This window comes from Anser anser (genome assembly GCF_964211835.1).
Source record: "Anser anser genome assembly, chromosome: 19".
NCBI classification, from domain to species: Eukaryota; Metazoa; Chordata; class Aves; order Anseriformes; family Anatidae; genus Anser; species Anser anser.
In genome coordinates this window covers 9,104,269-9,129,185 of record NC_139740.1, presented here as the reverse complement: position 1 = coordinate 9,129,185, position 24,917 = coordinate 9,104,269, and the positions used below count along the sequence as shown (strand labels likewise).

Sequence of the window (24,917 nt, the reverse complement as noted above, 5' to 3'; positions counted from 1 at the left end):
ACAAAATCTGCACTGGGAGTTCACAACAATGCTTTTTAATCCACCTAGGAGGGAAGGAAAAGATTCTCTGTAAGAGGGTTTGCTCTGTTAGAAGTTGGTGAGCTTTTTTTTGTTTGTTTGTTTTATTATTTTTTTTAACTTCACTTGTACTCAAAATTTATAAAAACATATTTACAGAACGAACCTTCTCAGAATAATCTCTGCAGGCTTTTGATTGCATGCCTTGGAGTGGAATAACAGGCTATAGGATTTTTAACCCTATGACAAGCAATAACTGGCTGTGAATTTTGGAAATCCTCTTTGGCATGTGTTCAAGCCAATATTAATGAAAAACGCCCCATGCCAATCTCATGACTCATCCCAACCGGCACTTTCTGACACTCATCCCATAAGTCGCTGGCCTTCCCTGGGAAGAAAACAAAGCTGCCCCTCCCTTCCTTCCTGCAGGCTCATGGATGTGAACTGCTGCTAAACCGGTGCATCTTTTGTATTGGCGAGTATTTAATTTGGGGTTTGATCTATGGATTTCAAAGGGGAGTTTGTCACTGCGTAATTCTTTTCAACTCATGAGCCCCGCCATGCTGAGCAGCTCTGTGGTGCTGCCTGCTGCCACCCCCCATTTCATGTTTAGGGCATGAGAAACTTTTTGCAGCCAGTATGCAAAATCCTCTTTGTACCTCTGGTGCAAATCTCTCTGAAGACAGCTACGCATAAAAAAATGTTATGCTGCTTCTAAATCCTACATACATATATTTGCAGGAGATAGTACATATATATGTGTGTACTTCATATATTATTGATATAGTGCACAGATATCCAAGTAACCGTTATCCATAGGCAGACAATGTTTGCAAAGGAAAATGCTGTTTAAGTACCATGGTCCTGCGGAATTGTGTGTGCTGGGCTAAGTCTTGCCCTGTGGCCATTGAGCGAGGGCCTTTTCCTCATCCCCCAGGTGAGAGGTGAGCAGCGAAAGGCAGAAGCTCAGCTGGTCTGATTGTCAATTTCTTGACCACTGACAGTTTATTTATTTATTTTTTAAATCACAGACTTCTCTAAGCATGGGCTGTGCAGTTTAGTGTGCCATAAAAAATCTTCGATAGATACAGAGCCAGATTTGTGATGCAGTTACTGGTATTTCATTAACCTTTATCTTGACAAGTGGAAATAACGCGCTGTGATTCAGGGTAAATTTTTCACTTGAAGAGAAAAATGGAGCCAAAACAGAAGTGAACGGTCTAGAAATTAATAAATACAAATCCTGAAAGCACAAATCACCTTCCAGCGGGACCAGGCCGGTTGTGCATGTTGCTGATGAGTGTGTGTGTGTCTGTGCACTCTGGATCCTGACAGCATGGGTACAAAACTGCTGGCACCATGCAGCCCCAGGGAGAGTGGGTTCCAGGAGGGCTCGAGCTCAACCCAGGCTCTCTTAGACTGCAGAGTCTGCGGTGGCCGGCAGAGTCCCCCAGAGGAGACGGCAGAGCTGGTGAGTAATAAGGATAACTGATGTTTTTCCAAGTCAAAACCAGCCTGACTCACCACTATTTTGTTTCTTTTATTGTTATTTGTATTGCTCTGATGCCAGACATCAGATCTCAGTTATTGAGCCCAGAGTTTTATCGCCGTATAACAGGAGAAAGTGCCCTCTGAAATACTTCCAGACTAAATCAGTAGGAGGGGAAAAAAGGAAAAGCAAAGCAGCTTGCTCACTGCCGCCCTGCGATTTGGGCCTGGAAACCCTCCTTTGCCCTGCTCCTGAGCACCCTTGCTCACCCATGGTGGCATATTTTTCAGCTGGCCTTGCCTTGCTCTACACTTAAGTTTGTAAGTTGCTGATACTGTGTAGTTTTCCAAATCAGAGACCTGCTCAGAGCCTGTGTCCCTGGACCCCTGGTGCCCTAGCACTTGCTGCCTGCAGGGGCTGCTCATAGCAGCACCATTCTACCAAGGTCTTGGTCTGAGGGCACGGGAGAGCAAAGTGTGCCTGCAGAAAAGGAGCAGAAGGTAGATCCACCACAGACAGAGCTCTGGCCCTGCTGTCCTACAGCGAGTGGCACAGACTTGGACAGCTACTGCCTGTCCTCTGCTAGGTGAAGTCAGTGTCTGTTCCGGGGCAGGGATGCCATGGACATGTCTCTTTGGGGCTGGTATCTAACATGGAAATGTCTCTCTCGAGCCAGTGTCTAGCATGGGATAAGCATCAGGCTGTCTGTGATATCCATCAGCTCTTGAGGTTTTTGTGACACCCCAGGTGTTACCATTGCAGGGAGCAGTCATACTTACTATACCTTGAAAGCCATCGTCCTTGCCCCAAGGAGTTTAATAAAATATAAGGCCCTGGATCCGGTAGCATCAATAGAAGCAGAACTGTTCCCAGATCCAGACAGAGAAATACAAACAGAGAGAACCTAGATGTAAGAGAGACAAAAGTTGGCTGGAAGATCAATGCAGGAAAGATTTGTGAAAGGTCTGGGGTTTAATGGGATGAGTAGGATGGGACTTGGCATACATCAAAGCTATTAGGAGCAGCACAGAAAAACTTGAGATTTGGACAGTGAGAGGAGGTAGAGGATAGCTGGAGGAGGAGTCTGGGAGGACAGCAGGTAGAGGGGGCTATGTTTTGGCTTGTGTGCACCAGTGGAAGCAGCTGCAAGGCCTGGCCAAGTGTTGGAAGAAGGCTCATGGCTATATGAGAGCAAGAGGACAGGGTCGCCCGGCAGCAGGGCAGGAGGCAGGGCAAGGCAGTGTTTTGGCCAATCTCAGCTTGCGTCTTGGCTTGGGAAAGCATGCCTGGCATTTTTGTCAGCGGTGTCTCTTGAAATAAATCACCACCCGCTCTGGAGACTTGTGCCTGCGTCTTGGGACAATTATTGCTTTCTTCCAGCCTTGGCTGTGTAAAAATGCATTGCTTCTCTTTGTGAGAAATTCTCATCTCCTTCTGTCAGTCATCTTGTCTCAGCAGGGAAAAAAAATCCCCAAACCCTGTCATATCAGAAAATGAGAAAATTATCAATATCTACGGTGTATGTGAAAAATATGAGTTCTTTCTCTATTTGGGAGAATGGATCTTGGTTGTAAAATCTTATAAATGTTAGCAGCTTCTCAGACATTCAAAAATGTTAATGATCCTATGGTTCTAAAATAGCTTGCCATAGAGTTCTCCATATTACAAATACTGTCTTGCCCTCTGCAGCCACCTAAAAGACTATCCAGGATGAATGGCCCTATGTGTCGCTTTATGTATTCAGAAAGCAGAGTCAGGATTAGTACGTTCATGCAGACACAACAGGCTCTGATGACTGTTGCATATCTGGAGTGAGGATCGAGCTTCGGGGCCTGCGATCAGGTTAATAAATACTATCGCCTTCCTCCCCCTGAGCGTAGGAATAAAAAACCCCCGGGCGTAGGAATAAAAACCACCTGACTGCAGCTGTATTTCTGAATTGGAGCCCGTCAGTGGAGGAAATCTCTACTTCAGCCAGCTCCCCATGAGAAACCTGGGGCAGCTCCTTCCCCACTTCAGGCTGCCAGCTCGGCAGGCAGAGCTCGCCTCCTTTGGGTGCCCGCAGCTCCTGCCTACGTGCACCTCCGGCGGCTCTGCAGGACCGCGGCTCTGAGTCACATCCCCAGGCATGCAGAGGAGTGGTTTAATTCAAATCCAAACCCAAATTTATTAGCGCTACCTGGAATCACAGGTTTGAGTCCTGGCACCTGCGAAGGCGGCTGGCTTGAGGCCTGTGCGTAGGAACCCTTGCTGCTTCTACGGCACTCCTGTGGTAGGGCTCACAATTATATTTGATTTTGTTCTGCTTTTTCCTTTTCAAGTATTTGTCCCTTTTGCTTTTATGAGCCATCATTTTATTTCCCCACCAGATTAGTTTATTCCTCTCACTTGTAGCTTTGGGCTTTTGCAGCTGAATAGGACCAGGGAGACCTGAGTGTCAGGACTGAAGACAGACAACACAAAAAGGGCAGCGGGTGCTCAGCAGACATCACGAACCACTTAAAATGTCTTTTGTTTATTAGCTATTGTTTGGTTAAATATAGTACCTGCAGCTCAAACAATAGCCAGTGGCAGAGGACACGCTTTGTGTGCACAGGGACTATCACCGAACGCCGAGGCGAGGCCTCAGCACATTAGGCCGCAGGCAGAGTGCAGCGGATTTGCCTGGAAAGCCCCCGTAATGCCATTATAACCAGCCCATTAGCAGAGCTACTGAGGAGACTGCATAAACGATGCCTATCTCGTTTCTGCGAGCCTGCGGCGGGCAAGGTTTATTTAACCAATTTGGCACAGGGAAGGTGGATGTCGGTGGGGCCCTGGAGCCATGGGACAGTGGATGGTGCTGTGGGAGATGGGTCCAAGGCACCCAAGTGGGCCACCCACTCCTCTTCCTCCCCTTCCTCCCATGCTGGTCCCCAAGGAGAGGCTTTCTCCTCTTCTTTAAGCCAGGCAGGTTATTTCTGGGATGCTGGAGCAGGAAGCCCTGCAGATCCATCCCCACATGGCCTGCTCAGATCCCCCTCCCATCCCAGCCGGCGTTGTGTTGTGTTGGGCCTGCTCTGCTCCTGGGCTGCCTGCGGCCCAGAAACGGGGCGTTTTCAGACACTTAAGCATGTGTTTCCTCAAAACTTGTGGTGGGACTCTAAAGGGAGCTACTGTTTGCATGAAGCCATCCAAAGATTTTCGGATGCCCCAGCTGAATGAAATGTGAATGTGGGTTTTGTCGTTGTTGTGTTGTTTTTCTTTTTCCCCTGTTAATTTCCTCTGTTCTGAAGCAGAACTGAGCTTTCTGATATAATTAGCCTTCCTTTCCCAAAGAAATATAATGGCTTTGAAAAATTGCCTGTATTTTATACACCCAACATCTGGATTTGGTAAAAATTCTGAAACTTCTTTAACGCTACTTGCGGTCTAGAGGAAGGGAGGGCGATATTTAGTTGATGATCTTTGCCCTCGTTTTTAAGAAAAAAAAACACAACCATCAGTTCAGCTGCTGGCAATTGAAAAAGCAGTTAGGCTGAACTCTCTTTTAAGTGAACAAACACTTAACGGATCTATTTATACCTGCCCTGAAGCAGACTACTGTAGGTGGAAATGCTGTAATTATTTCCTTTCCCTGCTTTCTACTGTCCTATAAAGATCTCCTGGAGCAGCTTGTTAACAAGTTACTGCTGTACATGGGTGAAATTAAAATCAAACCCAGGTTAACAACAAAACCAATTTGCCTAAAAATGACTAGAACTAGCTGTAACAAAGGTGAGACATGCCTGAAGGCTGCTAAGAGAGAGCTTCTGTTGCTTAGCCCCATCTATCTAAGAAGGCTGAGAACTACAAATGATAAGTGTTTGGCAGCTGAGGGGGGACCGGGACCTGATTAGTAGTGGTGAGGGGATGCAACAATTCTTTTTTCCCCTGTGTTTCTTTTCCCATCAGTGCATATTTTCAATTTAATTTCCCTCCCAAGGAGTCCCTCTCCTTGGTTATCTTCCTGCTTTTCTTCCTTCTTCTATTCCCTGGGTTTATTTCTAGAGCAGATGATCTCTACCATTTACCACCCAGGTTAGCGCTAGTTTCAGCATCAAAGATCATTTAAGCTGCAAAAAGCTTTTATTGAGTCCACGTTACAGCCCAGGAGTTGTAAGGGAGTTGTAACCCAGGAGTGTCTGGTCACCAGACAGCATCTCCAGCTGCCTCTGGGTTGGCGTGTCGGGGCTGTGTGCATTCCTGTTCTCTCAGTACTATGGCCCCAAGCCATTATGCTTCATATCAAGTCAGAAGGGTCACGGGCTAGATTACAGCTGGTTATGGTCCAGGTGGGAGGTGCTGATGAAACAGGGGAAAAAAAAATCATTAACACTCAACATGGCAGCCTGTTCCGTAAAGTAATTTTTAATCTGGAAAATGAATGGAAAAGGATGTTGTTTTTTTTTTTTTAAGTGCCCATAGATTTTTAGCACCCTGTGTTGCTATGGGTTATTAGGAATGGCTAGTGGTAATATTTACTATTGTGTTCTGTTATTACAGAGTCCAAATTATTCAGTTATATGAAATAAGCCCTATACTGTTTAGAACTATGAAGGGTTGCCTTTTAGTTCAAAGCAACAAGAAATTATGCTTCTGGAGCAAGGGGGTGGCTGTGCTGCAAGTCCTGATGCTACAAATTTCTGCTCCCCTTGAGGTACAAGGGGACAGGACCTGTGAGTTATAAACAGACGATGCATCTCTAGGAGCCCAAATAGAGCTGGATGTGCTGAGTGTTTTATGCTAAAACACCCCCTAAATGTGTAACGGCATCGTTCCTTCGGGAAGATGGCAGGCTGGTGGGGGGAAGGAACCATGAGCTGGCTGTGGGGAGGGCGGCAATGAGTCCCCAAGGAGGGAGTCCTAGCAGAGATTTCAAAATCCTCACTATGCCTCAAAAACAAATAGACTGTCTTGATAGCAGGAGATGCAAAAAAAAAAAAAAATAAAAAAAAATGGTAGCGATTCAGTGAATTTTTACTGCAGTGTATTTTGGAAGATTTGCCAGATGGCTGGCAGCAAGACTTTTAAACTCTGACTTCTTTTCTGAGCCAGCCATATTATCATCCATCAGACAGTCACTTTGGACTGACATTGCAGAGTGTGGCTGTCTCCTTTAGGTTTGCCTTGCTCCTGTTTATTTCTAGCTGATTTATTTATATCGGGAACTGATACAAGTGGCACAATTTCTTTGTTTCATTAAAGGATTCCTTGATCTAAACTTTAAAAGATTTGTCTACAGAGAGATCAAAGTCAACCAAGCATATGTCTTGCATCCCTGAGTTTTTCTGATATTCCAGTCTTCAGGTAAACCTGGAAAAGACATTTTGCTGCAGAGTAGTAAACGGTGTTGTTGAGGTTAAGGCAGAGCTGATCACCGAATTGTTGCGTACTAATGTGTACCTCTTGTCCAGACTTCTTAATTATTATTTTCTAAGAGGTGAAACAGTGTTGACAGAGCTTAAACTATCAAACACTTGTCAAGGTAAAACTGAGAGCCAAATGCAAGCATGGAAAATTACATCCCACTGCCCAGCAACTCACAATCAAGCAAGTAAAATACGATTTGCACAGCTGAACGGAGGCATTGTCAGGGTGCTCACCAAGGAGCCGAGCACTCCTGAACTCGATCCGCCACAACCTGTGGCTTACTCATGGGAAAGCTGCATGCGGCTCTTTCTCTATAAGAAGCTATTAATCCTGGATACCTCATTCATTAATTTTTGGCTGTGAATCTCAGCCCCTCCACGTCCCCTGATTTCTAGACCAGCCAGCGGTGGCAGCTGCCACCAGGACAGAGCTGTCTCGCTCCCTGCTGTTGCTGGAGGGCCAGTGGAAACCTTTTCCTCCCAGCTAGCTCAAATGCTCCCTGAATTAGCAGGTCTCAAGCACACGCTTCTGCTCCGTTGCCTGTTACCTGCTAGCGCCGTTGAAAGGGTGTTTGTGGATGCTTTGAAGACATAAAGCTCTATAGGATTGCTGCATGTTGTTGTGGATTGTTTGGGTATGTCCTGGATATGAATCACCTTGTTCTTTCTGACCTACTGTCCTAATTGAGCTTCGTGTATTCTTCAGGCACTCGTCACTGTCTGTGCCCTACCTTTTGGCAATACAGCAGCAGCCTGGAGCTGCAGGTGTTTGCCCCGCTCCCTCATTCCGTGACAAATTAGAGGAGATTTAGTAAATGGACATGCTGAATCATGGATCCTCCCCAAACGTGACCCCGGATCGCTGCCCCTTTGTTTTGCTGTTGTCTGCAGTGGGGTCAGGCTAGGACATGGCTTTCCCGTCGGCTATGTGAATTTTACTGCCCTGCATGTTCCAGTAAAATCAAAGGCCTGAGAAAGGGATTCTGTGGAAGCTTTTTTTTGTCAGTGACTTTACCCTCGTTAGTTATCATTTAGAGCACAAGCCTTGGGGCAGCACCAGCACAGTTCCTCCTGTTTGATTATGCGGGCACTACTGCTTCTTCAAATACCTCCATGGCCAGGTGGATCAGAAACACGAGCCCTGCTTCTCCAGCATGTTTAAGAAGTGCACTCTTCCCTGACCACCTTATATTTTCTATATATTAAAGGGGGAACCGCCTGCCTGCTCCCAAGCCCCCTGTGGTGAGATGCAGCCTGGTCACAGCCCTTTGAAGAACTTCTACCCAAGGGCTTATCTTCACTGCAAAATTAGCTCAGGCTTTCAGCCAAGGGTGCCCCAGCCTCCCAGCTCTGCCCTCTCCTAGCAGCGCAATGGAAAATTGCCGTCAAGCGACCCACCAGTGGCTGCAGATTAGGGTTTAAATGCTGCTCACGCTGGAGTCGCTGGCGTGGCTGCAGTGGTACAGACGTCAGCCCGTGCTGCTCCGCGCTGCGCATCCCCTGGTCCTCCCGTGAGAACCGCTGCGATGCTTGGCTTGCCACCTGGTGCTGCCCCGGTTCTGCTGTCCCCGCTCGGCCGACAGCTGGGCAGGCTGGTGCCAAACGCGTAGCAAGAAAGGTGTGGGTAGGAACATTGAGCCTGAGCACCTGGTGTCTTCCCCTTTGAAAATAAGCTTCTTGTCAGATAGGTGAGAGAGGGTTGTCCAAGGTGGCCTGGGCTAGGAGCACCAACCTGGGGGAGCCGTGGGCACTTTATATTTTGCTGCTACTTCTGAAGGTTTCAGACCATCTTTTTTTCAATTCTTTTTTTTTTTTCTCCATTCCGACTTTTAATTCTTTGTGTTTTGCAATAAAACAGTACTGTTACAGGTTGACCAGAAGAGATCAGATCCTTGATTCTGGCCCAGTTCTAGATCAGTTCTGAATTTCACGTTCTCTGTACATATTTGTAGTGCTTTTTGCAATTAATTTTACTCTTTTATTTTGGGGGCTCATTTGTATCAGGAAATACAATCCAACTGAGCCTCTTTTTACTCTGTGGAAGGAAATCCTTGAAGAAAAGTTGATCCAACTTAGAAGAGAACTTGTAGGTAGTAGACACCCAGTCTCTGGGTATGAAGGAACAATCACGTTATTATCTTTCTGTCATTGGAGATAAATGAGATCTATTCTCCTGGGGGTGAGGCAGGCGTGATTGATCACTAGATAATAAAAGCTACAGTTCCTGGTAAGGAACAAGGTTGGGCTGTGCAGCTACAAGTGCTTGTGGAGAACCTAAGCCTGAGGTGTGTGTCCAAGTTGCTCTTCATTTCTGAGCTATTACCTGATACTAAACAAGTCCTATATATAAAATAAATTTCAACCTTTTCCCTATGTGATTTTCAGTGGCTACTAACGAAATACCTCAGTCAGCAGGAAAGATGTTCATAGTTAGGTGAAAACTTAACCAAACCCTGCCAGCTCCGTGACTGCTTCCACTCCTGGTTCCTTCAGCTCAGGGCTGGTGTCACCTGCAAATCCCCCCAGGTGGGGGTGCTGGTTAATAATTGTCATTATTCCAATTATTTGTGTCATGGCCCTTCTTCCGTTCCCTCTTTTCACTACTGAGTGGTGGAGTCAGAAGAGAGATGACCCAAAGGCACAGGTTCTGGTTTGTCTCATTGCACAGAGCTCTTTGCCCAGGGTTCACTGCTGGCATTGCATCGCTCCGTTCTGGCATTTCTTCTTAAAATCACTCTTCTTCCACTCCATTTCAGAAACCAAAAAACTTTCTGTTTTTACAGATAATCACACAGTGATACCTCCAAATGGAGTTTTGCAATATGAGGCCATTTTCAAGAAAATAGATTTCCATTTAAAATACCTGGGGCTGTGTTTACTTGCAGGTGTTTTTTTTTACTTGCAGGTGCTTTTATTAAAACGGTCTGCTATGAGCTGTGTCATGTATGTAAAGCAATGCAGCCCCAGATTTGACTGAAATGAAGTTGTGAGAATTTATGGAAAAACACTTTGTGAGAAAACATTCACAGCTATGTAGCCTTAGAAACTAGCGAGGTAAGAGTTGGAGTTTGGAGAGTGGCTATGAATATGGAGAGCCAGGAGATGGAAAAATCACAAGGGAGGCAACTGCACCAGCCGGGATGAAAGATGAGAGCTTCAGCAGAAAACTGATGAAGGTAACAGAGCAGGGGAAAGATGTCCTGTGACAGCGGGTGGATTTGTAGCATCCAGCCCCAAATGGGAGCATGAAACATAAGCTTGCTTGGAGTGGAGTGGAGAAAAATCAATCAGAAGATTTCACATGCGATTGTGAGACTATAGAGAGCTCCAAGACACCCTGGAACACTGCACCATTTACCCTAATCGGAGGGTGAGTCAGCACTCAATTATGTGCAGGCAATTTTATATTCAGTTTTCTATGCGTTGGCGACAAAGCAATTTAGATAATACGGTCGTATAGCAGAATCACCTTCTTTACAAGTCTGAGTTACGTTAGCTGAAATAAAAAGTATGTCACTGCTCATTTTCCAGCGTATAAGATAATCATCATGTGGGATCAAGAAGAAATCTCTTCTTCCCATTGCCAAAGCAACGTAGTTGTGCAACACGGCTGGTTTCTCTCTTCTGCAGTTGTTAGTTATGGCTACTCTTGAGACTAGACAGATCCACCACCGTGTGCAGATACTGTCTGTAGTCTTGCACAGTAATAAGAGCACAAGATATAATAACTCCTACTGGTTTGTGTACTCAAGAGAAAACATTCTGTTGTAATGAAGTGGGTTATGTATCTGAAGGTATGTAAGGACTGCTCACTCTGTCCATCACATGTTAAAGACCTGTGATCTGGGAAATAGAAGAATCTGTGTTCTCTCCCTGCCACAGCTTTATTGGAATATAAAGTCACAAGAGCAATGTCCTGGGAGATTTCAAGATGTGGCTCCAGGTTTGCACAATGTTTTGCCATCGGTTCAGGAAAGATGTTATGCTAATCTGACCTTTTTCTTCATGTTTAAGGCACGTATTATATTATTTTGGAGCAATTATACCCTTAGGAACCAAAGGTTGGAGAGGAAATGAGTGATTTGCTATGCTTTTAATCAATGATTTAAACTGGATGATTGTTTCAATGGCACTGATGGATTCAAATCTTCTATGAACTACTCCTTAAATGAACTAGATACATGAACTGCATTAAAAAACACTTTGTGCATCCCAGGAGCAAACATATAGCTGGAATCTTCATTCCATTTCATTGTTCCTGTTGCCATAACTCCATAGACTTCAATGTGAGTTGAGTAAGGGTCAGATACGGTGCACAATGAACTCAATGAGAAATTTCCATTGGATTTTTTTCCATGAATAATACCCTTAAAGACTCAGGGTCAAACATTCATCTGCGAAAGCTGGCATCTCTCTGTCCAGCTAGCACTTTGTGTCCACACTGCACTGCACTTCAGGCACCTGAAATTTCCTTTCCCTTCCTGTCCCCCCCCTTGTTCTGTTCTTCAGATTGGTTTTATGAGCTCAGCATTCTCTAAGTACGAGTGCATTTTAGCTGTCATGGTCAGGTTTACCCACAAATGCTTTTTTTTTCCTACTAATTTATTGCACAGAAAGACCAATGATGCATAGAGAAGTATCTAAACTTATGTTCAGATCTTGAAAGCATTCTGCTTAGAAACCAGCATGTGTTCAGAGCCACTAGGTTTCTGTTCCTCTGAAAAGAAGCACCCTTATTTTTTTATTAATGTGAAGATAGCTTCCAATGATCTTCCTCTATCCATCAAGATACTGACATTTGAACTCCTTTTACTTTGAAGTCACCATCGCTCGGATTGTCACAGCTTGACAGCACAGTCGGTTAACTCAGCACTTCTCAAATTAATGCTCTCAGATTCAGTATCAATACATGGGACCTTTGGCTTTCTTACATGTGAAATTCTGCATGTCATCTAGTAGTCACTAACTAAACTCAAAGTCCTGGGCTCTGCATAAAGCACTGTTACTGACAGCAGCAGTATTGCAGAAAGGCATAAGAAACCCAGTTAGGGGCCACATGCTCCAGAAGCACAGATTGTTTCATTTATGCTTATCACATAAAAGCTTAAAATATGGATGGTTTCCTACAGAGCTGTATTATTCTTGGTTGCCCTAAATTTGTAGTCAAGAACCAGGTGAGATCTTCTAGGGATGTTAGAATTATATCTTGTTCTGGACTTTATGGCAAAAACCGAGGCATCAGCACTTAGAGAAAGGCGACTTTCTCCGGAGCAATATTACAAGAGCAGTTCTTTCACGGACCGGTAAGCACTGCCTCTCTCAAAGATGACTTGGGATGGGAGGCAAAAATAGCTGTAGGTCTTTTTGCTTCCTTATTGCTTCCATATGACAAATGGATCATGTGAGAAACGTTGGCACAAAAAGCAATCCTTCCCTCCCTTCTCATTCAAGATGTGCCTACCTCGCTTTCTTGAAAGGCAAGAGAACAGTAAGGGGTTGATCACATCCTTGCTAAGCCAAAAAAAAAAAAATCATGGCTGGGAGAGCCAAAGGGTGAGAATTTGGAGCAATGGTTTAGCGGTACATCAGGGCTAGCAAGGAAAGGTTGTATTGGCTGGATCTTGGCCTAAATAAATACGAGTTTCGATTTATTTCCAAGAGTCTCCCCTGGGCATTCTCCATCATATTTTTTTTACCCTAACTGATGATAATCTGAATGTCAAAAATTAGCAGAACTTCCGTGTTTATCAGGCATTTGTGGTAAACAGATGCCGCTCCGTTACTCCTCCTTTCAGTTTAAGCGGACTGAATGAAAGCAATTTCTTTATTTTCATATATTTTATATATTCCTCAGTTTTTCATATTTAGCATCTCCTTTTTCACATTTAGTATCTCTCAGTTAAAAAGACTGACCACTTTTCCTGGATTTAGCTTCTCAAGAAATAGATTTAGCAGTTTTCCTGGAAAATGCTAAGTAAGCAAAATTCTTCACTAAGGTCTTAATGAAACCTGCCTTCAGAAGAGACTTTTCAAGCTGCTTTCATCTGTCAGAAATTAAAAGGGCAAAAAATCAGTCTTTTATCTCCAGTGTTTATTTTTGATCCCCATAAAATAATTACGGTGAGCTGTCCTTACAGCTTAACAGCAGCTTTCTGTCTCTAAAACTCTTCATGAATGGCTGGTGGTAACAAGCACGGTGAAGCATCTGAAGCCGATTAACTGAGAAGTTTAGATGGCTATCAGCTAGGACAGACCTAACCTCATAATTTTATCTGTTAGCAGATACTGCAGAACTGATTGACATTAAACTGGCAGCATCCCAACGCAAAGGTGAACTCGAGGAAAAAATTATATCAGATTTTAATAAAACTTTCCTCAAAGGTCAACCTCTCTAAAGTATAAAATCAATTTTTCTTCCTTCCTTCTTTTTCAGACTGTTTTCTCATAACTACAGAAAATTCTGATACTCATGAAATATATCCACGGCCTTTTTCCCTTAATGGTATCTGTCTGCTTGTGATCATTCTTTTTCTCAGTATTTTTATTTAGATTCACTACTCCCCATTTCTCTCCTTGTACCTGGCCTTCCCAGGATCTGTTCCCCTTTCTCAAAATATCACTTATCAGGCCCCTGGTCAACAACAGATCTTGCCTCATAGCAGCTTCAGGATGAAAAACCTTATCACTTCATCCTTGAAGATGGCTGAAACTCCGGAAAGAGCAAAGCTTTGGTGCAAAGTCTTTATTAAAGCATGCCAGGGTTCCCCTGGTTTTATTTTTTCCTTCTTACCCAGCAGCTGCCTTCTTGCTTGGGACTTCAGTAACTTTTGCCAAGTAAGCCACACGAGCACCGTGCCACTTAGGAGAGAAGGATGTCCTTGGGAGCCCCATGCTCCTGAGGGTCATTCCCCTTTGCTTTTATTGGCCCAGCAAAATAATGTGTTTTTTTTTTGTTTGTTTTCTATTTCAAGAAGAATCACTGATATCTAAGAAAGAACTTGCTTAGAAGTTTTTTTGTTTTTCAGAGTGTACTGACTGCACAGAGCGGGAGGTACCCAGATCTTGTTTCTTCATCCTTGGCATATAAGTTCCAGCACTTGATAGCCAAATTTTTAAAGTCTTGGCATACCAGAGCCAGTAACATCACATACTTTAAAAGCAAAGGAACTTCTGATGTGGGTGTACGGCTGTGCCCACCAAGCTGGGCTGCATGGGGCAGGCAGCCCCAGTACATCTCTTGAGAATTGGTACCCGGGCCTTTGGGGCTTCTAGGAGAGCTCCAGTGGGGTGCAACATCCCTCAGTGATGCTGGGTGATGTCTTGCAGTCCCAGCCTGTCCTGTTACCATAACACTTCCCTCCTTCCACTTCAAAGGCTCTTTCTCCCCCTCTATGGCAGGATTAATGATACAAGACCAACAGACATTTATCTAACCGCCAGGTTTGCCTCCTGCCAGCCCTTCCCTGCGTGCTCCCGCAGCCCCAGCACACAAATCCCATTTCTCCGAATTCCGCAGCCCCCTGCACTACGGAACAAGTCCGGGCACAGCTGGGGCTGCTGCGGAGCCAGGCAGCAGTTTGCAGCAAGTCCTTGTTTGCCCTGGGGTAGGAGTCTGCAAACAGGAGTTATCACACACACATCCTGCCATGTGCACTCCGCTTGGCACCTCCAGCTGCACGCCGCAGCCCCTGCCAGCCCGCTGCTCTTGATCGGAGGTGACTGTTTGCCCCCTTTGTGTTATTAGAGAGGAGCTTGGGGCTCCCCTAGGGGATGACCTGGCTTGGCTGCTGCTGGGCCAATGCCCCTCGAACTACTTGGTTTTGGCTGATTTCTCCTCTTCTTGGTTATTCTTTACTCCATCAAAACAACGTTACAGCCAGGCTAATTTTGTGGTTCCCAACTGAAAAATCCTTGTGGTCAGAGAGCTCCTGAAGCCGGGTAACGTCTGATATGCATGTGCACACGCTGTAACGTGTATTTATGGAGAAATTACTGCTTAGGCTGGTGAAGTGAAATGTAAGAGAATCCACGCTACATGTCAAAATCGTTAAAAATAGATATATGCTGGAGATCAGCCCAGATTGGGTGCTCACACTGGTAGACGACGGGGAAAAGGGACATGCATTAAAATCAGCAAATGGATAAAACTGGGCTAGAGAGGGATGAATACAAGAGGAAAAGCTTTTCACTTTTTAAAAACCAAAGCCCAGGCTCTCATGCTAAAAGAAGAATTGTATTCCTAAATAGGAAAATGTTAAAAAAAAGAGACTGTACTATATTCAGGAACATACGTTACAAAGCTTTATGCCCATTGTGGGGATACACATCACATATTCTGTAGGGGTCAACAACATTCATTTAGTAGAGAGGGTGAAAAGGATAAAGATGGGCGATGAGTATTCTGAGCCTTGCTTGCTGCTTCTCTTAAATTCTTGTCCATGTCGACAAAGGTAATTAAAAATTTCCCTGGGTATTTTAAGCTCCTTTAAATAACTTTTAAGCTTAATAAACTGTATTTCAGTTTTAGATAATGTATTGATCAATCCATAACTCTGGTTTAGATTTTAGAAGAATGCTATCAATTGTTTCAGAAACCTTGGTTCTCTAGTTTAGACTGCAGGGACCTAAACTGTAGAAATTGTAGCTCAGTTGCTGGTGCTGGGGTAAGACAGCTATTGCAGGATATGGCTGTGTGCAAAGATGAGATCAAAACCCTTCTAGTTTAATATGGGTTAAGAAAGTCTCCTTACTTCTAATCTCACTCTTGCCTCCTTGCAATGCTCTGAAATACTTCCGCTGATTTGTTTTGCTGGGGAGAGAAATTGTCAAGGTTTGCCAGGAAAAAATAGAAATATGTATATATATATATTTAAGATTAATCTCGCAGTTGAACAGTATCGGCAACCTGAGTCAAATTTTGCTGCTGGAGTTGTGATTTTTTATCGATTGCGTTTTTAAAGATTTTTCTAGCAGGGAGAGGCAGACATTTTGTTATTGCTGTGTATTAATCAAAAGGGCTGAAAAATATTGCAAGCCTTATTCTCACATCTTTGTGGACCAAAAAGACAGTTGCGTTTTTAAGAATACAAGTCATCCTGGATTAGACTCAGCTTTGAAGTGCTAGTAATTTAACACTACTACAGTTTGGCACCTACTTTTGATGTGTGCTGTGTGGAGGACAATGATCACTGCAGTTTAAAAGTCAGAATTTGCTTTTCAGACCAATGAGGATAAACCAAAACTTTCCGTGGACCCCTAGAAGGGGGCTTGATTCTTGCTGGCCTACAGAGCTTATTTTTAGGGCAATTACCTATCTTCAACATTTAACATCGTATTTTTTCAATAGCACACAATATTAGCATTGACTGCATTAGAAGCTTCCTTTACATAAGGCATAGAAAAGTACCTCACCGTTTTTGCAGCTTTATAGGATCTCACAGCAGTCTTGATTACACATGTATTAGCTTCGTATTTTTAATTCAGCTCCTAATGCTTCTCATGTAGCGTTAAAGCCATTCAACAGAAAGTTCCTGCTTTTACAACCGCTCATTTTTTAGCAACTCAGCAGCACAGTTAGTCGGTTTGTAAAGCTACTTACTAAATCTCGCCTGAAAACATTGATCTCCCAGGTTGTGCAGTTTTTCCCACTTCAAAGGGAAATCCGCTGCTGCTGCCTCAGTGCAGAACTGAGCAAAGTAACATGTTGAACTGTTTACGGAAACAGCTGATGTTATCTGCCAATTTGTTCAATGTTTGCTGTACCGGTGAGATTTTTAATTTAAAAAACTGCATTTGTCTTTTCATCCGTTCCAGTAGTTATTTCACCCTCTTAACTTTTGTCGTAGAAGTAATGACAACTTTTTCAAAGCGAGAAATCCAAGCCTCTCCTCTGGATCTGGATTCCTGGCTGTGCTGCAGTGACTCTCACTCATCTCCACTTTGCCAGGGCTTGGAATTTTATAATCGCCACACCAGTTTCCAATTTGGGGAGCATGGTGATGACATGTGGCCCAATTTGCTTTGAAGGCACAGGCAACCCTTCACAGCAAAGAAAAGCATGAAAGATTGGGAAAAAAAATCATGACTATTTTGAGCTTGAATTATGATTTTCACATTGTTTGCAATACTGCAATCAATCCTAGTAACACCCATATTGATGCATCCGAATAAAAACTATGTTTTGCAATGAATGAGGCCTTCCAGCAGGACTTTTAGCCGTGGAAAATCCCCAGTATCACCCTCGCTACCTTTTGCTTCCTTAACACTTCATTCCCACCGCCTGACTCCCCCCGCTGCTTTTAACCTCCTAAGGGTTAAAAACCTCGCCATTTCTTCCCACTATTTCCAAATCACTCCAGGGGCCGGCGCAGCGTTTGTGCCAAAATGCTTTATTGTTATACGAACACGGAGCGAGAAGAAACACCACAGAAACCCCACAACCCTCCGCAGTCCGTCTCCTTCAACCCCGGGTCCTGCTCTCGCCGGCCGCCAACAGACCCCCGGCGGGACGAAGGGGAGTCCTGTGAGGAGATTTGCCCCGGCTTCCTCTCAGCTTCGCCCCCGGGGGGGCGAAGGGCGCTGCCGGCCGCCTGAGGGGGACGAGGGGAGCGGGGCGGGCGGCCGCCCGCCCCGCTCCCCTCGTCCCCCTCAGGCGGCCGGCAGCGCCTTCGGCCCCCCCGCCCTCACACAACCGGGCTTTGACGTCGTCCTCCTCGATACCGAGTGACCAATCAGGCGGCTAGCAGGGCGGGCAGCCAGCCAATCGGTCAGCGTTGCTACCTGGGGGGAGTATTTTTAGCCTCGGCGGCTCGGCTAAGGAGGGGGGGGGGCTGCGCCCCTCCTGTCAGGAGCTGCCAGCGCTGAGGGGGCGCCGCCATTTTGCGCCCCCCCCCCCCCCCCCCCCGACCCGCCCTAGGGGCGGCTTTAGGCCACTCGCTCCTGCCCGTGGGGTGTCCGCGTTCCCTCCCCAAGGCCCCGCGGAGCCGTGACCGGTCGCTGCCGAGGCCCCCGCGGGCCGTCACCGCAGCGGCGGTCATGGGAGATGTAGTTCGGCGCGGGGCCCTCCTCCCCCCCCCCCCCGCGGAGCTGAGGGGCGCGAGGGCAGGCTTTGACGTAGCTAGTGACGCAACGCTGTTGCGAGGCGAGGAGCGCGCTGACGTAGCGAGCTGCCCATCCACGCCGGGCTGGCGGGGGAAGGGACGCGGCAGCAGCAGGGGGCGTGGCCTGGCGGCGATGGGCGTGGCCTGGCGGCGATGGGCGTGGCTAAGCCGGGCGCCGGCCAGCAGGGGGCGTGGCTTGTGGGCGTGGCCGGGCGGGGCTTGTGGGCGTGGCCATGCGCTGGGGGCGTGGCAAGGGAGGCGATATATAGGGGCGCGCGGCGCGGCGCGGCAGTAGCAGAAGGAGCCGAGCTGCGGCTGCCGGGCGCGCACGTCGCGGGGGTGTGAGCAGCGCAGCCCTCCCCCCCTTTCCCTCCCCCCCCCCTTTTTTTTTTCCAACCCTCCCCCTCCCCCTTTTTTTTTTTTTCCTTCAATCTTCTTCTTTCCTTTCCCCTCCCATCCTCCGGGAGCCGGCTCGTTCGGCGAGATGATGGGGGCCGGGTGCTGAGCCGCACCCCCACCCCCACCCCAGCACCCCCGTACCCTTACAGCACTCACACCCCCGCCGGGACCGTTTGCACTACCCCGCACACCCACCCGGGTGAGTACCGCCGCCTGGGGCCGGGGGGGGGCCGCGGCAGCCACCGCCCGGCCCTTGAGGCGGATGGGGGGGGGGGGGGGGGCGCTGAGGCGGGCACGGCCCCGCCGTGACGGTGGGGGGGGGGGGGGGACGGACACCACAGGGGCTGAGGGAACCGGGCAGGAGGAACCCCCGGAGAGCGGGGCTGGGGCTGACGGCACGGCACGGAGCCTCCTGGGGCCGGGAGGAGTGGAGCGGGGCCGGCTGGCCACCAGCGGCCGGGCCCCCTGCTGTGTGAGGGGCACCGGGGGGGGCCTCGAGGCCTCCTCGCCCCTTGTGCCCTCCGGCTGTCCCCTCACGGGCCCTGCAGACGCTCTCCTTCCTCCTCCTCCCTCCTCCTCCTCGGTTTGCCGGAGCTCCCCGGGCCGTTGAGGAGAGCCCCAACCGCCGCGTTATGTAACGCCCCGGAGCGCTTCGTGGGCCCGCGGCCGTCGGGAGTATTAAAAACGGCAACAGCAGCAGCAGCAGCAACACCACAAAATAAAAGTTGGAAATGGCCGAGCCGCCTTGTTTGATCAGCTGCTCGTGCCCCTGGATCTGTTTTGGGGCGTAAGAAAAATGTACGGTGTCTGCCCGGCGCGCCTTGAAAGGATCATTTCTTTCCTAAAGGACACGGAGGCGGGGAAACAAAACAGATGGATTAATAAATCATTTTTTAAATGCCCATTTTAACCACCCAATCAGCTTTTCTGTGCTGATTGTGTCCCTTTTGTAAATATCTTCTGTTTGCCCTTGATCTTTTCCTTATCCCCACCCAGTGCTGATCCAGCAAACGTTTAAAGGTCGCCTTATCTTACAAACTATTCCCATACCATGTTGGGGAGAGCGCAAGTGGCTTGGAAATAGGGTTCCAGGCTTTAAAAGGAGATTATTCGGAGCAAGAAATAACAATGTCAATAACAAAGCTTTTTTTTTTTTTAATGGGATTTTTACCGACTTTGATTTCTCTAATCTTCAGTGACAGCTACACTGAATTTCGTTCGTGGTGATGCAGTGCAGAAAAGCACACCCTTAATTGAAATTCTTGTTGAGCGTTTCACTTGAGCCAAAAATACGTATTTTTTGTTTCACCGGAACTTTTTGTATAAAGGTGTCTCCTGTGGATGAATACCTTATATTAGGGTATTGCAGGGTTTTGATTAGCAGGGTGTGTGCTAATACTTGATTCTAGTCCCTTCTTTAACTTTAGATAGCTAATTTCCCTTTTGTCCTTTGAAGGACCGACAACCATATTTTGTATTAAATATAAAATGGAGTCCTAGAGAAGGAGAAAAGCAATATTTTTTGCTGAGGCTATGAAAAGCCTTCTTGGCTCAAGTAACTTTTTGAAATCTGGACTATGGACAACGCAAAATGTGTATTTAGCTAATATATTACATTTGACCTATAGCATAATTAGTAGAAAGAGAAAAAAATGGGAATTGATTTATTGTAATCATTTTCGCAGTCATTGCCACCCTTGTGACAGCAAATTCATGCATCTGTTTTGTATGCATTGACTGCATTATTGTTTTAGCTGTTCCGAGGAAAGGCAGAATTGTTATATATGTACAGCGGACATTTTCTCTTCACGTAGTATAATTTCGCCAGCGCAGCATAATTCGCAACATAATTTCACCAGTTGATGTGAATGGTTGGCTTGGACTTAAAATAAGTGCAGCGTAATTTTAGTTATTTGTGTGAAGTCCTCTAAAGCAACTGAGAATATTTTTATATTTCTGCAGCTTACAGCGCGACCAATGTGTTTGCAAACTTTAAAATGATAAATGAGCCTCGAACTTAAGACCTTTCAAGCTAAACTAATAGTCCAGTGCTAAATTTTGCAGCTGAGTACCATAAATCATCCAAATATGGGTTGGTAATTGAACCCTTGACAGTCCTGGCAGTTCTGTGATGTCTTAAAAATTATACTTGCTGCTTTGTGAATAACTAAAGTGCAAGCTCATGTGATTCTGAAATACCCCATGCTGTATATGTAAACACATGCCTAGTGCATCTTCTGCAGTACCGCTTGTAAGGTATACCAAATGTAGTTGACACCCTCACCTTTTGCAGGCATGAACATAAATAGTTAGCAATTTATTCTTTTTCATTTAAAAAGGAACCTATTTTATGCAGAAAATGAAGCTAAAAGAATAGGCCTTGGAGCTTGAGCGTATGCTGTCCTTATTTGGATGTGTTTGCTTTTGTTTTTTCTTAAAGGAACAAGAACACTCAAGGTGAAGGATAATAATCTACTAGAATCAGCACTTTGAATGAAATTTTGTTTCCCTGTGGCATCTTGAACACTTTCTTCGTGTTTTGAAACAGACTTAAACCTTTGTGGCATAGCAGCTATGCAGCTTGAAATCCAAGTAGCACTCAATTTTATTATTTCATATTTGTACAATAAGCTTCCCAGACGACGTGTCAACATTTTTGGTGAAGAGCTTGAAAGACTTCTCAAGAAGAAGTATGAAGGGCACTGGTATCCAGAAAAGCCATACAAAGGATCAGGGTTTAGATGTATACATATAGGGGAGAAAGTGGACCCAGTCATAGAACAAGCATCCAAAGAGAGTGGTTTGGACATTGATGATGTTCGTGGCAACTTGCCTCAGGATCTTAGTGTTTGGATTGACCCATTTGAGGTTTCATACCAAATCGGTGAAAAGGGACCAGTGAAAGTGCTTTATGTGGATGATAATGAAAATGGATGTGAGTTGGATAAGGAAATCAAGAACAGCTTTAACCCAGAGGCCCAGGTGTTCATGCCAATTAGTGACCCAGCATCTTCAGTGTCTAGTTCTCCTTCTCCTCCCTTTGGTCACTCTGCTGCTGTGAGCCCAACTTTCATGCCCCGCTCCACTCAGCCTTTAACCTTCACCACTGCCACATTTGCTGCCACCAAGTTTGGCTCGACCAAAATGAAGAATAGCGGCCGTAGCAACAAGGTCGCCCGCACTTCTCCCACCAACCTTGGCTTGAATGTCAATGACCTGTTGAAGCAGAAAGCCCTTTCCTCCTCCATGCACTCTCTCTACGGGCTTGGCTTAGGCAGTCAGCAGCAGCAGCAACAGCAACAGCAGAAGACTTCTGCCCTTTCTCCTAACGCAAAGGAGTTCATTTTCCCCAACATGCAGGGTCAAGGTAGTACCAGTAGCATATTTCCTGGTGACAGCCCCCTTAACCTCAGTCCTCTCCAGTACAGTAATGCCTTTGATATGTTTGCAGCCTATGGAGGTCTAAATGAGAAGTCTTTTGTGGATGGCTTGAATTTTAGTTTAAACAACATGCAGTATTCTAACCAGCAATTCCAGCCAGTTATGGCTAACTAAAAATAAAACAGAAGTGACATACAAGTAAATACTATTGTACAAGTTAAAATGCACGTACCCAAGGGTGTATCTTTTTTTCCACCTCTTGAGATTTTTTTTAAGGCTTGTAGTATGAATACATTCAAGCTTGGTTAGATAAATACAACATGCATCATTTTTTCATTTGCCAACCAAGCACAAAATTATTTTATACTGAAATGTACATTACGAAAATATACTCTCAAAATATGGCCTCTTACAGTATTTAAGATATAGCAAGGACATGGCTGATTTTTTTCATGTATATATATATATGTGCACAAACATATGTATATATATATTTCAAAAAATTGGCACTAATAAGTGGGTTTATTGGTCTTTTTCTAATTGTATAATTTAATTTAGTACAAAGTTTGTAAAATATCAGAGTATATATATTGTTTCTACAACATGGTATTGCATTTATATCTTTTTACTACAGTGATCTGTGACAGCTGCAGCAGCTTCATGTTGTATTTTTTTTACTGAAATTGTAAGATATCCATCTTAAAGACATCAATTCTAAAAAAAGTTGTGTACAGAATATTCCTTAGTGGTGGAATTAAAATGTACGAAATATTTGCTTTTTTCAAAAGAAACACAAATTGTATTTTCTGTTAAAAGTTTAAAGATTTTTGCTATATATTATGGAAGAAAATGTAATCGTAAATATTAATTTTGTACCTACATTGTGCAATACTTGAAAAAAGGTATAAAAGTATTTTGAGTCAGTGTCTTACATGTTAAGAGGGACTGAAATAGTTTATATTAAGTTTGTATTAAAATTCTTTAAAATTAATTGACTGTTGTGGTCTGTTTTTACTGTTCTGCTGAAGATCAGAGTGCTGCGCTTCTTGTGTTGTCAGTGCTAATGATGCAAAAAAGTCTGACTCAGTGCATCACAAAGGAGCGATGGAAAGGGTTGCTGTATTGATGCACCACAACAATGGGTTGCTTACCTAAAATACTTCTGACAAAGCACGTAACCTGATTAAGTGCTTGCCTACAATTACTTGAGCAAATGTTCGCTTGTTTTCCATAACTGCAGCTTACTGAAGTAAGAAGGTGCTTCGCTATTTTTCCCTTGAGAATTAAGACTACAAGCGGTGCGAATGTTGACTTGTTGTGTGATGTGATTTATCGAGAAGGTACTCAGGTGATTCAGTGAAATTCCCTGTCCATGTAATCAGAGCGCATTGGAACTATTATCTCGGGAGGCCCTAGACCAATGCATCAGCGTTTGTTTCTGTATTAGGGATTAATAGCTCAGAAGCTAGGCTGAATAAAAGTGCTGATGTACAGTTTACTAAACTCATTGTAAACTTTCATTTTATATGCTCTATTAAAGAGAGAAATGTAATGCAACTACAATGTGACAATCTAAGGTGTTTATTCTAGTGGATTTCACCAATTTTAGCTTAATAGATTTTCAAAACATGAATGTGAGTGGGAGGACAGATTCCAGAAGCTGACAAAATAACTCAGCTTTTCCATGGCTATTTTGAAGTCGCATCCCTTACTTTTTTCTGTTCTTTTGACAAATAGTGTTCCTTGCTAATGGACGTTGTCATGGGGAAGAGAAACTTGCTTATTTAATCCCTAACTCTAAAACAGCAATTTATTTTTCTTCCTAGCTCTGGTTGTACAAAGAGGAGATGCATGCTAGGTGGATTGTCCTTTGGCTCATAATGGTGAATGCTAAGCTGCTAAAGGAGTACAGTATTAAAATGATCTGAACGTTACTGTTCTGAAACAGGCATTTGAGACAAGTCAGTCTTGGCCTGCCTGATGCACTTGGTTTTATAAAAGGTGTAAACTTGCCCACCAGCAGCACCATGCCACACTTACAAACCCGGTCTGGTGCAAGAGCAGCAACTTCTTGGAAATAGCTTGTGCTGTAAGCAAGGACAAGCATGGTTTGCAATGCTGCTGCGAGGTCTTTGGACAGGGTGCAGCTGTGAAGAAGCATTGCTCTAGCAAAGGGGTGGGTTGGAGATGGGAGGCTGACAATGCTATCAGTTTCTAATGCCATGACAACCAATTCAAAAGCAATAATGGAGTGAATTTTTTTTAGGCATTCATCTGTTTGTGTTTAACTGGCTGCTTTTTATTGAGTTTGCCATCTGGTTTATCTTTCCACTAACAGCACATCAGTGGACAGAACCATGCTTAGGAGTGTATCACTAGTTTTGAGTGGGTGATTTTGCTTCTAAAAGGGATAGGCCACTGAACGGTGTCTAAAATACATACATATATATATATTGAAGTCATAATTACTGAAACATGGAGAATGATTTGTGTATTATTTCTATTTGTATGTCTAGACTTTAAGACTTACTATAATTAGTATTTACAATATAATAACTGCCTAGGAGGTTGAATAGCTTTGATAGCAGAGACCGTTTCCAGTGTTCCTGTGATCCGAGCTAAGATCATTTGTTTTAAAGGTCATCCAACAGTACTACCTTCTTTCCATTCTGATTTGTTCACTTTCACCATAACCAGCTCTACAATAAAAGTCGGTCATTGCCTTGAAAGGCAGTCTGGAAACAAAGGTGGTTTTTATTTTATTTTTATTTTTATTTTTTTTGGTGGGTGCCTACATGCAGCAGCACCTTTTAATATAAAAATTTTAGTAAGCAGGTTTCTGTCATTCATAGGTTCTTTATGGTGCTTTGCAAGGCGACAATCTGGAGAGAAAGCTTGCAGTTGAAGAATACAAATGAGAAGATTTTTAATCTGTTCTCTTACTCATTAGAAATTAAAGATTTTATTGTTTTCTGTTCAGTCTACTACATCCATTTATTTATCTTTTACTAAAGCTTAGTGCTGAATTTGTTTGATCTAACATTGATGTTGCAATATTCTGTTTTAAATGAGTGCCAAGTCAATCTCATTTAATGTGCACGCGCCCAGCTTTCTGTTCTTGCAGCCATGCTCTCAGGTAAA

General features: G+C 44.8%; 1 protein-coding gene and 1 long non-coding RNA gene across 2 annotated transcripts; both read left to right on the top strand.

Annotated features, from left to right (window-relative positions):
- Positions 1-1,501: 1,501 nt before the first annotated feature.
- On the top strand, positions 1,502-17,087 carry LOC310884240. Its single transcript, XR_014574093.1, has 2 exons — positions 1,502-3,779; positions 16,743-17,087. It is a non-coding gene; the product is annotated as an uncharacterized lncRNA (long non-coding RNA).
- Positions 17,088-18,269: 1,182 nt separating this feature from the next.
- Positions 18,270-22,767, top strand: TOB1 (transducer of ERBB2, 1). The gene is made up of 2 exons (XM_083805729.1): positions 18,270-18,594; positions 20,836-22,767. Exon 2 carries the CDS (start codon positions 20,970-20,972, stop codon positions 21,948-21,950), a length of 981 nt encoding a protein of 326 aa, XP_083661855.1. The 5' UTR covers positions 18,270-18,594; positions 20,836-20,969; the 3' UTR covers positions 21,951-22,767.
- Positions 22,768-24,917: the final 2,150 nt, after the last annotated feature.